Source organism: Macrobrachium rosenbergii, chromosome 52 (assembly GCF_040412425.1).
Source record: "Macrobrachium rosenbergii isolate ZJJX-2024 chromosome 52, ASM4041242v1, whole genome shotgun sequence".
NCBI classification, from domain to species: Eukaryota; Metazoa; Arthropoda; class Malacostraca; order Decapoda; family Palaemonidae; genus Macrobrachium; species Macrobrachium rosenbergii.
Genome location: NC_089792.1, coordinates 16,716,998 through 16,731,794, shown reverse-complemented (window position 1 = coordinate 16,731,794; position 14,797 = coordinate 16,716,998). Strand labels below are relative to the sequence as shown.

Genomic DNA, 14,797 nt, shown 5'->3' with positions numbered 1-14,797 from the left:
AAGAGTTGAAGAGCAATGAGAGCAGCTGCAGTACAGATGAAATTGAAAGAGCGAGATTATAGGTAAATAAAAATATCCCATTAATGGAGGGTTAAAAACCATGGGTAAAATGCTAAAACTATGCAGCAGAAACTAGGGTACTGACAAATAAAAGGTGTGACAATAAATGTCAAGATTCATGGCCATGGCCAGAGTACTGTGGGAAGACCTTTCTACAAAAGACATGGATTGGACATGTGATAAAAATGGACAAGGCACAGTTGGTCAGAAAAGCAGCAAATATGTTACAGCAGGACATATGACCTGTAGTAAGGCACAGAATATCACGGAGATAAGGAACTGATGAAGGTTTAAACCTGATGGGAGTTCAGGCAGCGACAAAAGACAGCAAAGAGTGCTAGGTATCATACAATGATGTTGTATCTGATTTTTTTTTTTATACAATCTCCACTGAAAGAAGCTACAGTGGCACTGTTAACATGCAGAAACTAATCTTTGTATGTCCCCCGAATTAAAAAAATAAAATACCAATGAAACTTTTGGTCTAATATGCCGCTGTTTATCTTTTCTTGCAACTATAGCATTAACCCTTGTCAAGTATTATGTTTCGACACTGATCAGGTTAGATGTGGTGGGAAGGGTTGTGGGAGATCATACACTGTGTAAATCTGCTGTTCTTTGCAATAGATGCAATTACAAAAATTGTTGATAAAACATCAAAATCATTTAGCTACAAACTTTACTTCGCTGTACTGATAACACTTGTAAAACTAAATTTTTTGCATACAGCAACAGGCTATCAAAAATTTTAGACATATGCAATTTTCAGAATAATCATAACCATAAAATATTTCCGCAGATATTTTGCTGTGGTGGAACGTCTGTCATTCTGAAAAAAACAAATACTGTAGCATAACATTTAAGACTCAGTACTAACTTAAATATGGCATCATTCATAACACATGCCAAAAAATAATTGGTGTATTATTATTATTATTATACAGAAGATGAAACCCATTCATATGGAACATGCCCACAGGGGCCATTGACTTGAAATTCAAGCTCCCCAAGAATATGGTGTTCATTAAGAAGTAAGAGGTAAGAGGTATCATTCTCTCATTCTTTAATGACAGAAATGGAACATTAATTGTTTAAACTTAGGGGATACCACTAATCATAAAAAAGTATGTATCGCACCTTTGTTGCATATTACCCCCCCAAACTTCAAGGACCAAATTTATCACCACCATCATGCTACAACAACTGAAACTGTTCTCTTATTACCTATGTTTCATCTCAACATCTTCAACCTCTTTCTTTTTATTTGGATTTAATATTCACATTTCATTAACTTGAAGGAAAGTTGGCTCAACATTCCCTTCCTAATAAAACTCCTAATCTCTTCCCACACTCTATGGTAGAGTTATACCATTTTAAGTAAATAGAAACATGGGGCCCATACACAATGCTGCTCCTTTTCCATAAACATAGTACTTGAATCTGTTTACTGCTCTCAACTTCTCTCCACATGGGGTATTGTACATTGAATGCATCTTATAACTAGTTTACAATTTTATTATTATTTACTCTTATACATATGCAAACACAAAAAGCTATAACGAAAACCAGTTTGCATGTACAATAAACTGTGCTTCTACATACCTTACCTGAAGCCAAAGTATGAGCATTACATGGTCAAAGCTATGACTAAGAGATTTTCCTTCTCCCATTCAAAACACCTTTGGACATCATAAATCATAACCTCAGCCTTGGGCATTCAAATGCTGCTATGGAGAGCTTTCCATTGTGGGTGTCCAGGAAAGGTAATACCAACAGAGGCAATGTGAAGGAAAGGTAAACTAGAGACTGGAGATTAGGAAAAAGTAACGAGGTCTCTAATAGGCTCCAGTCGTTGAAGATTTAAAAATGGTATGACTATATCTTCCTTGATTCCATGACTCATCTCTTCCCTCATCACCCCATCAATTGGTTTCTAATTATCAAACCCACACTTACTTTAAACTTTCTCGCCCTGCAAACACCTGTTACCTCTTTCACTAGTCTGCAATTTCTCTTCCACTATCCTCTAAGTGAAGATCAAACTTCACCCATTACAATTTGTTACCCTCATAGCAAAATCCTGGATCACCAAAGACAGGCTGCAGCACCATCCATAATCCAAACCCAGCCATTATGACAGTGATTCATAATTTTTTGTAGTCTTCAACTTGACGCCGTAACCCCAAATTTTTGTGTTTTCCTTATTCGACTCATACCCAAGGGCATCTTATTCCTCAAAATATGAACCCAAATCAATTAGGTGGTCTCGAAAACTGTAAAGTATCACTTATTACCACTATGAACCTCTAAAGCCGTGACAAAGGATTATACAGCCATGGAGGTACAACACGCCTGTCTCTGGTGTTGTGTAAACGGAGTATAGCGTGAGTGGTAGAGGCACGACAGGCGGGAGAGCAGCGTCAAAAGCGACACATGGCCACACCAGGAACGCCACCTCCTCCCACGCATCACTCTCAGCAGTCAGTCGAAGCTATCCCTCTGTGCAAGCATGTCATTATCGCGTTTGGGTAGGAAACTGCTTTTAATCGGAAACCTAAGTGCTAAACTTGACGATAGACTATAAAAAGAGTGTGGATTCTAATTTCAATAAACAGAGAAGGAAAGAAATGAATTTGACAATTTATATTACCCGTCGTTTATAAGAAGACAAATTTTATGAATATTTACGTATGACCCAACGATCTTTTGATTCTTTGTGCAATACTACTGTAGAAGTGGCTCACAAAACAAACCGAACTATAGGCAACCCATCTCTCCCGAAGGTCGGCTACTAAACAGTGTTTTCAACATGAGGAGGAAGCCTTCTCGAATTATTTCACTGCAGTTGGAAGAGTTCCATGGCAAAACAAACCTTACCAGGCCATATTATGGCAAATATGACCTAAAGTTCATAAAAATTCATTGTCCCTTATACTTTCAGAATTAACTAGTATTTGCATGACATATATTGTTAAAAATATGAAAGTTTTTCATTTTAAATATCCCTACTTCATCTTTTAGATTTTGTCTGGTTATCTTTCCAGCTTCATGCATGGAAAAATCCCCCCTCTGTCTTTATATATATATATATGTATATGGGCCTATATATATCTGAAATTATATATATATATACCAATATATATATATATATATATATATATCATATAAATATATATATATATATATATATATATATATATAATATATATATACATCATATATATAAAAACGCCCACACACCATTAACTTACCATCAGTAAGCAGTGATTGCTTATATCTTTCGAATGCTTTTTAACACAATATTATTTTTGTGGAGTGGATCACGGGGGATTCCACAAAGCTTTCCTCCGAAACCCATCCCCAAATAATTCTTCTGTCGCCATTATGTCCAATCACGACCGACTGAATACGTGACACTTTCGGCAACTGATGGAAAATGTGTGGTCCTGGGGCGAAGACGCCGGAAACCGCATATTTTAAAACATGCTGTAACTGCAGAGGGTCGAGTCTTCCCATTACGGTGTGGCCACTCTAAGATACGTTACATTTCAAATGGAAGGATTTTAACCCTTTAATGGCACTGCTCACAGACCAAATTCAATTTTCTAACATGCTGACCTTCCATTACAATGATATTTTGAAAGATTTTAACCCTATAATGGCATAATGTAGATTTTAACCCTTAATGGCATAAATTTCAGTTGTCTAATGGCTTTGGATGTCATTTTGTCAATTATGACATTCAATTTTGTTGTAAATACTAAGTCAGACCTTTAAATATTCTGTGTATAAACTGTATAACAACAATGGGGGGCTGCAGTGTTAACAGGAAAACTTAACATTCTCATCAATGTTGAACCCTGATCAACTAAATTCTTCTTCATTCACACTACTATTTCTAAGCTAGGGGGTCAGCTGTTTTGATGCGTCTCCTCCAGCTATTGGTCAAAGGCATCTTCCCTTGCCTAACTCTTCTCCAAATCCTTCTCTTTATCATGCCATCTAATCCTCTACTTCCCTCTTTAACCTTCTAACCCTAACATTTCAATCTCAGTGCTCTCACCCTATCAGTGATCTTTACCACTCCACTTTCAATTCCCTCATTTTCTAGCTTCTCATACAGCAACATCCCCAAAATCTGGTATGGTTCAAAGGTATGGCATATGGCTACAGTTTTTTTTTACCACATACCCTTGCAGTTGTCAACCACAATTATAAGGCAGACCAAAATGCCTACCTGCAAGGCAGCTGTCTGTTTAGTTGCCATTTATGATGTGCAGGGGTACAGTGATGGCATTCTTATGCCTCCACCACACAGCCTCCCAATCAACTCACTCCCCAGGTAAATTTCAAAGTATGAGACAATATTCTATGGAAAACAAATCATCTTTTCAAATATTACTAAAATTATTGAATGGTTGTCATTTAGTTTTATGCTGTACCTCATATCGTTGATCCGAATTCTTACTCTTTTAGGGGAAATTATTTAAGAATGGATTAAACATGGCTTTGATAATTCTGGAAATTGTTTGATTTTATTAGAGCAACTTTTGGGATAAAATGTTGGACTGTCATAACAAAAGTACTCGGGGAGTTGTTAAATATCGAGCAGTTACAAAGTTTAAGAGTTATATGATGGAGCACTGGAAGATTTTTGGACCTACAACATTATGCTCCCCCCAAAACCAAAAATGCTATGAGGATAATGAAAATTTGTGAAATACAAGAGTATGTCCTATCTGACCTGAGACTGCCTCCCCAAAAACCTGACCTATGATGCCATCCATCATAAGAATGCAAGGATGTCCCTGAACCTAACCTAGGGTACCAGATCCTCTCTAACCCGGACACCCTCTACTACTGACTAAACCAACACAATTCTTTTACTATTAACATGTGTTATTTTCTAAATCATAATCCTACCACACACGTTCCCTAGTTTAGTAGGCAATATTTTCATCCTAAAAATATGAACCTCTCACCTTTACTCTATACAAGGTAAAATAATGCACCACATCATACTTTCATCACTAAACCATAACACCTCACATGCACTAATTCTGAATCATTGTATCTTTTTACTTTTCAAACTTCAATTACCCTCTTTAGGTTATATCAAGTCTTTTCAGGACTGTAGCTTTGCACTTCAGCCAGTATTACTCATCTGTCAACTATTTTTTCTTCTCCAAGATCCGTTAGCTCATAATCATTTCCCTCAGCATTTACTTCCCCATGAATTATTCATTGTACTCAGGATTCTTGCTCAAGTCCACAAATTCCAATTTCCAATACTTACCTTCTTTCTCTTTTCTTAATTTCCTTTTACAACTTCCTACAATCCTACAAACAAACACACACACACACACATCTGCAAGGTCCCATCAGCCCTGTCCTCAAATTTTACATACTCCCAAAATCATGTTTTTTAGAAGGCATTTTTTTTTTATTTAAGCAAAACCCCATCTTAATTACCATTTCTTTTAACAACATATACACATTTTGTCTTAATTAACATTTGTTTTAATAACATATAATTTCTTTGGAGGTCATGCATTTCAAAAGAAATTGAGACTAACTACCTCATGCCAAAGAGATGCTCAACTTAAATACAAGGTACACAAACCTTCAATAAAATTTTGGACAAAAAAATACAGCCTATTTTATAAAATTTCTTTTCATTTTGACATTACAATAAACAATTAAGCAATCTAATTTATTCTAAGTCACCTCTGCAGCAATTTCGTGAGCTTTCTCCTGGTTCTATAAAAACAATTCAGTTGACTATGCATATATTGGAATAATAAACAAAATACTGCAGACCAATCCATTCTCAAGAACAAGGCTTGGACTCTCGGTAGTGGCGCAAGTAGCCTACATGTCCGTTACCACGTAGGCCTTTCTTAGTTAAGTCAGCTAATATTCTAAAGCAGCAGCAGCATTCCACCTTAAGAATAAAGGAGGCCTTTGCGGTTACATCCGCCATTCGGCCTAACATCCTCGAACACAACTTCGAAGACTACCATGGCCTGATGTTCTACCGCAGTGGCATCTGGACACACCCTACTACTAACCATATTTACTACTATTCCATTAAAATTCTGCAAACCACTGGAATAGATTCCAGAAATTAACCCGCCCCGTACACTTTTGGCTATATACATGATTGGGTACCTTTCCTTCTCGGGTATTTCCATACCCTATTCGGGTAGAACCGAGCCAAAATTGACTGAAGGGTACGTCGCGCTCCGCATCTCTCTCGCGGGTATCGGCTAGCTATTTACAAAGGGTTAGAAAATAGAAACATTGTAAAAAAATATAATCTCATGGATCCTCACATAACCCTGGACAATTTCCCAGCCTAGCCACCAAACACCCTTCCACCCCCCAAGCCTCCCACAAAGCCCCGGGAGCAGCCCCCATTCCCCCTCCCGTCCCCAATCCGCCAACACCATGGGTAGACGCGTGCACAGCGTGTTGGTGTCGTCCTCTCATCTAAATTTTGGCGCCCTATTACTAGCAAAATTCGAAACACGTGGGCCTAAACCAGTGCCACAAACAACTACTCAACGAGCAATTAGAGTAATGAAATAATATTATATTTCGAGACAGCAGTGTCTAAAGGCGGCGTTGCCAAGTCTCGCAATACTGGTATTGGGGCCTCTTGGTGTTGCATTTGTAGCCGTGAAACTGCCTCTTTGGGAGATTTTACAGTTCACCTTCAGGTCAGCTGGTGCCTCCCGCAGTAGCAGGTCACCGATTGCACTACAGAACGCACATGGTTTGGCAGGGAGACGCAACATGACGTTGAGGTCTGCACACAAAGTAAAGGTTCAATGACATACTAGACCACTTCACTGTTCTCACCACTTTCACAACCTTACCATTTGTCCAGTTTAAGAAATTCTTCGGGCTTCTTGTTCTTCTGCTCGGCTTTCAGCTTAACCGCTTCTTCATACAGGCCAATTACGAACGTAAATTGCGCGGCTGTGCCTTGTTTAAAGAAATTCCTGGGATCTTTGAGCGCGGTGGCGGCGGCCATCGTGGAAACTCTCAATAACAGCCACAGCACAGACCTCGCTCCAGTCCGGCACACTCAATACTGCCAATCTCTCCAGACACTTTTACACTTTGTTTACAAAGCGTCTCGATAACCTCGTTGCACGGCGGCACTTGAATCCTTCGGCTGTGCGATGCTTCAGCTTTGACTTTGAAATCTAAGAAACTAGTGAGCGTCCTCGCTGAATTTCTATCAACAATTTGGCGAATAATTTCAGCGGCTCAGATCTGGTAATACTGAAGTCCGGGGACGCCGATCTCCCGATTGGCCGGCGCGTCACCTCAGTTGGGGAGGCGGCCAATGGGAGGGGATCTCCGCTTTTCCCAACCCAATCGCAGAGCGGCTGTTCTAACCGCCAGCCAATGACGGTGTCGGGCCACACCAGGCTCAGGCACATCTGTGGTAAATTTTTGCCCGTGTTAAGGCGGTCTCAACGTGCATGTCGAGTGATAGATTGCAGGGAACATTGCTAAACATCTATGATCACCTCTTACTATAGAAGCAATGTTAGTTCATGAATAGCATAACCCGTTAAAGGCAAAAATGAAAGTCATTAAATCCACTCCCAGGCATGGAGGACCGAGAACAAAGGCGACGTCCATTAATACAAACTGAATATTTTCCTTTGAGGTTAATAGATTGGTTTAGCCATGTGGGTTCCGCCCCTCCTCCCACGCCAGCCTCAGCAAGCAGGGCAAACGTTTCTTCAAGGACAGGCAGAGGAACATTTGTGGCAGATATTACAACGTTTGGCAGAGGTGTTGGGGAAGAGGCCGCATTGACGCTCTCACTCTCCCATTGCTTTGTTGACTCTCTCTCTCTCTCTCTCTCTCTCTCTCTCTCTCTCTCTCTCTCCAAGCGTTTAACTTTATGACAAATGAAACGTCATCAAGTGATTATTGTATTTACAATCTCACGCGGTTAATGATGATTCTTGCAACTAAAGTTTAACATTCATTAGTAATGCGTCAATAGGAAGATACTGTAGAGAGAAAAAGAATCACTTTCAACGTCGTTACGTTGTAAGGGCAAGTTTCAAGCGTTGATTTTTCGCTACTTGGCCAGTATTTTGGGAATGGGAAGTGCTACTACACCCATATCCGTATAGACCTCGGCTGCGACCCACCGCAGCCAGACTACTATCGGATACACCATCTGGTCAACAGAGGCACGGAGTTGAAAAGAAACCTGTCCAGATCTCTCTCTCTCTCTCTCTCTCTCTCTCTCTCTCTCTCTCACACACACACACACACACACACACACATATATATATATATATATATATATATATATATATATATATATATATATATATATATATTGACGATAGAAATTATATTTTATGTTGTCTCATATATATATATATATATATATATATATATATATATATATATATATATATATATATATATATATATATATATATAAAAAAACAAAAAAAAAAAAACAATCGATTTAACGATCCTGTAACCGCTTCTCTTCATGTGACAAGTTAATTCTCTTTCCGATTTTTCTTTCTGATTCACTACCTCCTTTATTTTAAAAGACAATCAATTTCTTCGCAGTTAACCCCATCCGCTTCAGTCCCGTCGGTCCTGGGCTAGGAAAGGTCATTGGTTTGGCCGTCCCCGTTGCCCTTTGCACTTAAAAAACTGAATGGTCGGTAGAACACGCGTTATATTTGTGTGTACGTGCGCCAGAAAAGAGAAATATAGATCTGTAGTCTCATAACGTTTGCCCAGTTTATGTATTCTTTATTATTTCAATATTTATCATTTGCACGTAAATGAATCAGGGAATTCAAGGCACGCGAGAAAACAATGTCCAGTATGACAAAGAACAAATCGACTAATACACTGGGGAAAGAAAAGGCAAGAGGAGAATGCTCACGAAAGTTTCCGAAATGTTAGGCTTTATACTTTAGGTGTAGGATGTGTGTTTGGTGTCAGCATAACACATCCTCGCTAGACCGATAACAGCTTGGAGACAAAAACAAAATTACTTTTTGTCCAAATGTCAGTCGCCTTTCATTCATTTTTTTCGTTTCTCGTGTATATATATGTGTGTGTGTGTGTATATATATGTGTGTGTGTGTGTGTGATTGCTTCCCACGTCGCGTGACGCAAATGATCTATGAAATTCGGCTGCTCTTTTCAGCCACTTTATCTTTCACAAATATCCACTCATCTTCAGCCTCCCTTTTTCATAGTTCTCATATAATTATGTCTGGGTCCTCTAACTTTTTGGTGGTCGCAGAGCCCAGCCGACACTCTCACGTACTTTTCCACATGTATTGGGCGAAGAACAAGTCCAAGCTATCTTCATTTCCGTTTCCCTTTATTATCTCTTCTAAATATGGAACTTCCGTAATTTCGCCTGTCAAACGCGGCTGATGCAGGGCGAAGTGTGACAGTCTTTTTTTTTTTAGATACAGTTTTCATCTGCTCATTTTGAACCTAGTAAATAGTTGTGCTTGTATATTTCATGAGTTTTCTATATAAATCAAGTCGGAAGGAAAGATGTCAATTTCTCTCTCTCTCTCTCTCTCTCTCTTGGCAAGAGCACAATGAACAGAGATATTTGTGTTAATGCATGTTCATGGTGTGTGTGTGTGTGTGTGTGTGTGTGTGTGTGTGTGTGTAGGCTGACTGAATTTACAGGAGGCACTACAGTGCTCGTCAACAGAATGGAAACCTGAACAAATTCCTGGTGTCTGACTAAATGACCTTCAAGCTGACAACGGCTTGGCGCCTCGTCTCTAGTGAATTTTAACGTCTATGTTAAAAACGTTGATTGTTTGTACATACCGTTTGATTTTTTAATGAAAAAAACGTCAAATATATATATGCTCTTTGTTAGCTTCCTCATAGTAGTGGTAGTAATTTTTTACTTATATATGTGCAATATCATAACAGTATTGAATTCCACGGTGAAAGATTGAGGGAAATTATTTTTGGTAATAAAAGTTTGTGTGATCATGAATATTTAAGTCGTAATTTTAGAAATGTTAAGTGTTTGTGTGAATATGAATATTTCAGTCGTAATTTTAGAAGTGTTAAATTTTGTGATAAATAATGGTAATACTTCAGTCGTAATTTTATAAATGGATAACATTTATAGGATAAATATATATATATATATATATATATATATATATAATATATAGTTGATATGGATAACTATATATTATATATATATGTATATAAATATATATATATATATATATATATATATATATATATATATATATATTATACTTGTTCTTCCTGATAAAACCAAGTCTGAATTCTCTGTCGCGTTCACCTAACTGCTGAGACAAAGACGAACGTTCTCTGCAAATTCAACACCACCATCGTTTTCGTGCACCTGCAGAGTAGACTTATATGCAACCTATCACTCCCATAACACACTTTAGGACATTCACTTATACGCTCCACGTACTCCTCATTGGTCCCAGTACTTGGCTTGGGCCTAAATTCTATGTTCAGTTCAATTCAGTTCAGTTCTAGCCGTTCTTCGATACTGAGGCCTATTCATTCCAACGCTTCCTGGGTTACTGTGCCCCAAGATCATCTTCCACCCAATCTCTCCACATGTCTAAACACCTTCAAAACATGATGGCCCATCTTTTCAACTGTGCTGTATCTCTTTTACCAATTCTTCTCTGGGCATATACATCACAGTTGATCTCACCAGCTTCCACCTTTTGTTTCATTTGCAATCAACGCTTATAATACTTCACATTTCATCCTTTACTCCCCAAGACACTTAACACTGAAGGATTTTACAGAATACTGTACAATCCCATTTTCTCGCCTGTCATGATTCATTGCTGTTTGCAATAATTTGCACTCACATATCTATGTGATCAACCAGTTGCATTGTTAACCAATAATACTACTACCTACTATCTAGAATTTTATCAGCACTTTCAAAACTCTTTTCACCAGTCTCAGACTCCAGTGGACTGGTGCAAGTGTCAGCTGCAAAACCAGTCACGATATCCGGTCCTTTTTTTTCTTCTGCAAAACCAACAGAGCATGTAACCTTTTCCTCGCTGACTATATATATATATATATATATATATAACCTTTATATAAATTTTATCAGCACTTTCAAACTCTTTTCACCAGTCTCTGTTGACTATGATTTTGTGTTCAGATCGCCTGCTATTATTGACTCAGCACTGTATAGTTAGAATGTGTCTAAGAGAGAGAGAACCTGCAAAGCACCAGCCACATCTTGGGACTCTCAAAACACTGTGGTTAGACCTACCCGTAGATAGACTCATACAGAAGAGTCGAGACTCAGAGACCAAAAAGCGGTCCTTTCTTTCTCTTCTTGCGTCGGGATTACTCCCGTTTTCAAACACAACGAACCACAAACATGTATCTGAGTTATCTGAACAGTGTATTTTTATTAAGTGTGTGTGTACCTGAGTAAAAACACACAACAAGGTATGGTAACATAATTACACCTAAAATAATATCTGTAAAGACCTTTTCAAATTTTTCGTGTTATATGCTTTATCTTTTGGAAGAATTTTTCCATATATGTGATGTGTTTTTATTCTTAATTTTTGCTTTACATTTTTGGATATTTAATCTTTTTTGCAGAGTATATATTTCCCTTCCCACATTTTTATATGATTGATTTATTTGCATTATTTTGTTTAACACGTGGGAATTAAGCTTGGCTCAATCAAGTTTTGTTATTTAACTTAAATCTTTCTTGAATAATTTTTGATGAATCTCTCTCTCTGATTTCTTTGACTCCAGATTTCTCAATTTTCCTCTCTTTCCCTGAGACTGTTAATGTCATGTATAATCTTATATATTTTTGTATTTAAAATATTATATATATATATATGATTTGAATTAGAGATAGGGTATGAGATGTTTTAATATATCGAACCAGGGAAATGAAATATAGAATATATTTGAACTTTTATAATGTTAATGTATATAGATTTTACCTCACACTGTTTAACGAACTTTACTCTTAATGTAGTTTCATTCTGTTCGTCTTGAATGAGGGTTATGAGGTAACTATAATTGTTTAAGATTAAAAATATCCGATTTACCAGGTTTATTTAAAGAACAGACACTGACACTCCGGGGTCACCATATATTGGTGCACTTGGGACAAGCACTTAGATTATGATTTGAAGAATACACTTCACATATACTGTTTTCCTCTTAATGTACTCATTCTGTTCCGAAAGGTATATAAAGGCGTTTAAGATTAAAAAACCGAATTGTTATTGAGGCGCTTGTCATTTCCCAGAGGATTATGATCACGAATAACTTCATTCTGTTTTTTCTAACTCCCTCCCTGACCGAGCCAAGAGTGTCTTATTTATTTGTCTGCCTCCTCACAATAGCAAACGCACTTAAGAGTAATGTTTCAGCTAAAACGCAGAAAAGTTGCCAATTTGCCAAATAGCACTTGGTTTCTTTCACTGAAAGAAGGGCATTCGCTTAGAACAGTTGCCAAATTCAGTTAGTATTGAATTTTTGGATCATTTGCTCGGTGAAATTTGGTGCTTTTCTCTACAACGATTTCCTTAAATACGTTCAAGATGAATCTATGTTCAACAAACAATAATTACTTCTTTGTATACCGTATCTCTCTACGATTCAGTTTTCGTAAGCCTGCAAGAGAGGGCACTGACCTGAAATATACATTATGTGCAACATGTTTGTGCAATTGCATAAGTGAGTGCTCCCCTCATGTCAAAGCCCCAGTACCTTTGTAACAGTCATTAAGTACAGAAAGATATGATTTGTTCATTCAACTAGTGAAAGGAACAAGAAATAATAAGAATCCAAACCACAGACTGGATTGACGCAACTGCCCCATGGAAATTCCTTTCCGTTCCTCTAATCGACATTTTTCACTCTGAGCAAAGCTGGATATTATCAACGCAGACCTACGAGGAGCTTCGAGGGAAAACAAAAAAGTTTCAACGAGATGAAACTGTTTGAGAATTAAACTGGTTCAATCGACTGCATTCCACTGAGCGATTCCTGGCAAAATAGATGACGTGTTATCCAAGTTCGTGATTCTGTGATTCACGCCATCCAGTTTCTGCGATAAAAGGACATGGTTTAAGCGGGACGAGGAGCGCGTTTGAGGGATATACTTGTTAGGCCGAGTAGCTCACTGAAGGGTCGTGTTGATAGCAAGTCAGTGACTTGAGGTGAATAGTCGATGAATAAATGCTCTTGGTCAAGATTGTCTTAGCTGTATCTGGTTACACTCAAAGGGCACAATTAGTAAGTTATTTGCTTCCTTTACGCAAACTGGTTGTCACAGGAAGAAAATGGAATATTGCGAAGAAATATATAATCTTGCAATTGGAAAATGCTGAGTAATTTATGGCATGGAGTCTACGTTTAAGATGTTGTATTAAGATCATCCTAAACATACTAGACTGAGTCTCTCTCTCTCTCTCTCTCTCTCTCTCTCCGGGGAAAGCTAAATACTGCACTGTTCTCACCTTGGGAAAATTAGTCATTGTACAGTACAAAGCGCGCAAATGATTACCCGAGTTCATTTTTAGACGCATGATCTTGTTTATAATTTGACATTTAACCAAAGAAGCTACGTACTGTGTCCATATATTCATCATTAATATGTCACAGCGTCTTATTAATAACTAGAATCTTCGCTCACGCGTGGATTGGTGACAAGACATTCCATGCAGCCAAACACGCGTACACAGACGCACATACACATCGGCCAACGATTTAAGGTATGCAACCTTGCAAACACGCGGCTACCTGTTCATTCATAGCTCTCCTGTGATACCAACATGTGTCTGATGGCACCTCTGCTGCCTGTACATTGGCTGACACACCCAGAATAATCCAGGGAATCTCTGTGACAGAATAGCTGGCATTTCATACGAGATGAAATCCGCCCCCACCCCCGCCCTTTCTCTCTCTCTCTCTCTCTCTCATGCGGTCGGCAATCTTAATCTGATTACAGCTTTAAAATCACACACCTGCCCCAAATGCATTTATGCGCCAAAGGTCGAGAAAATACCTCCCGGTGGAATACTATTTTGACACTGAATCAGAAGTTTCTGAACATATCTAACAGCAACTATAATCAGCCTTCGGCAAAGAAAAAGAAGCGATTTACTAATATCAGCAGTAACCGATTCTAATCATCGTACAGCATTCTCTTTCGTTATTGCTGTTACACAAGATCTGTGCATGCATTGAGGATATTTCCGGGATCAGACACCATTAACTGAACAGTCCGCACGGATTTATTTTGTTCTGGTTAAAAACAAGTAAAAAACGAGCCGATTTTTCTTCGGCGCAATCCAGTTTTCTGTACAGTCGTATAATGCTGTATGAGCCGCGGCCTTGAAACTTTCACCCACGGCCCGGTAGTGTCCTATCCAACAGCGTTGCCAGACGCACGATCATGGTAAACTTGAACTTTAAATAAAATGAAAATTACTTAGGGCTAGCGGGCTGCAATTTGGTATGTTGATGATTGGTGGGTGGATGAGGGTTCTTCTCGGGCAGTTGACATCAGCATACCAATTTGCAGCTCTTTAGCCTCAGTAATTTTTAAGATCTGAAGGAGGACAGCGGACGGACAGACAAGTAGCCATCTCAATAGTTTTCTTTTACAGAAAACTAAAAAGGGAGAGAGAAAAGG

General features: G+C 38.3%; 1 protein-coding gene across 1 annotated transcript in view; it reads right to left on the bottom strand.

The window, feature by feature from the left end:
• LOC136833718 (uncharacterized) overlaps positions 1 to 7,383 on the bottom strand; it is a 29,601-nt gene extending 22,218 nt beyond the window's left edge. The window contains exon 1 of the mRNA XM_067095930.1: positions 6,942 to 7,383. Coding sequence (XP_066952031.1) covers positions 6,942 to 7,099 — 158 coding nt within the window. The 5' untranslated portion in view covers positions 7,100 to 7,383. The remainder of the gene's footprint in view (positions 1 to 6,941) is intronic.
• Between the last annotated feature and the right edge of the window lie 7,414 nt (positions 7,384 to 14,797).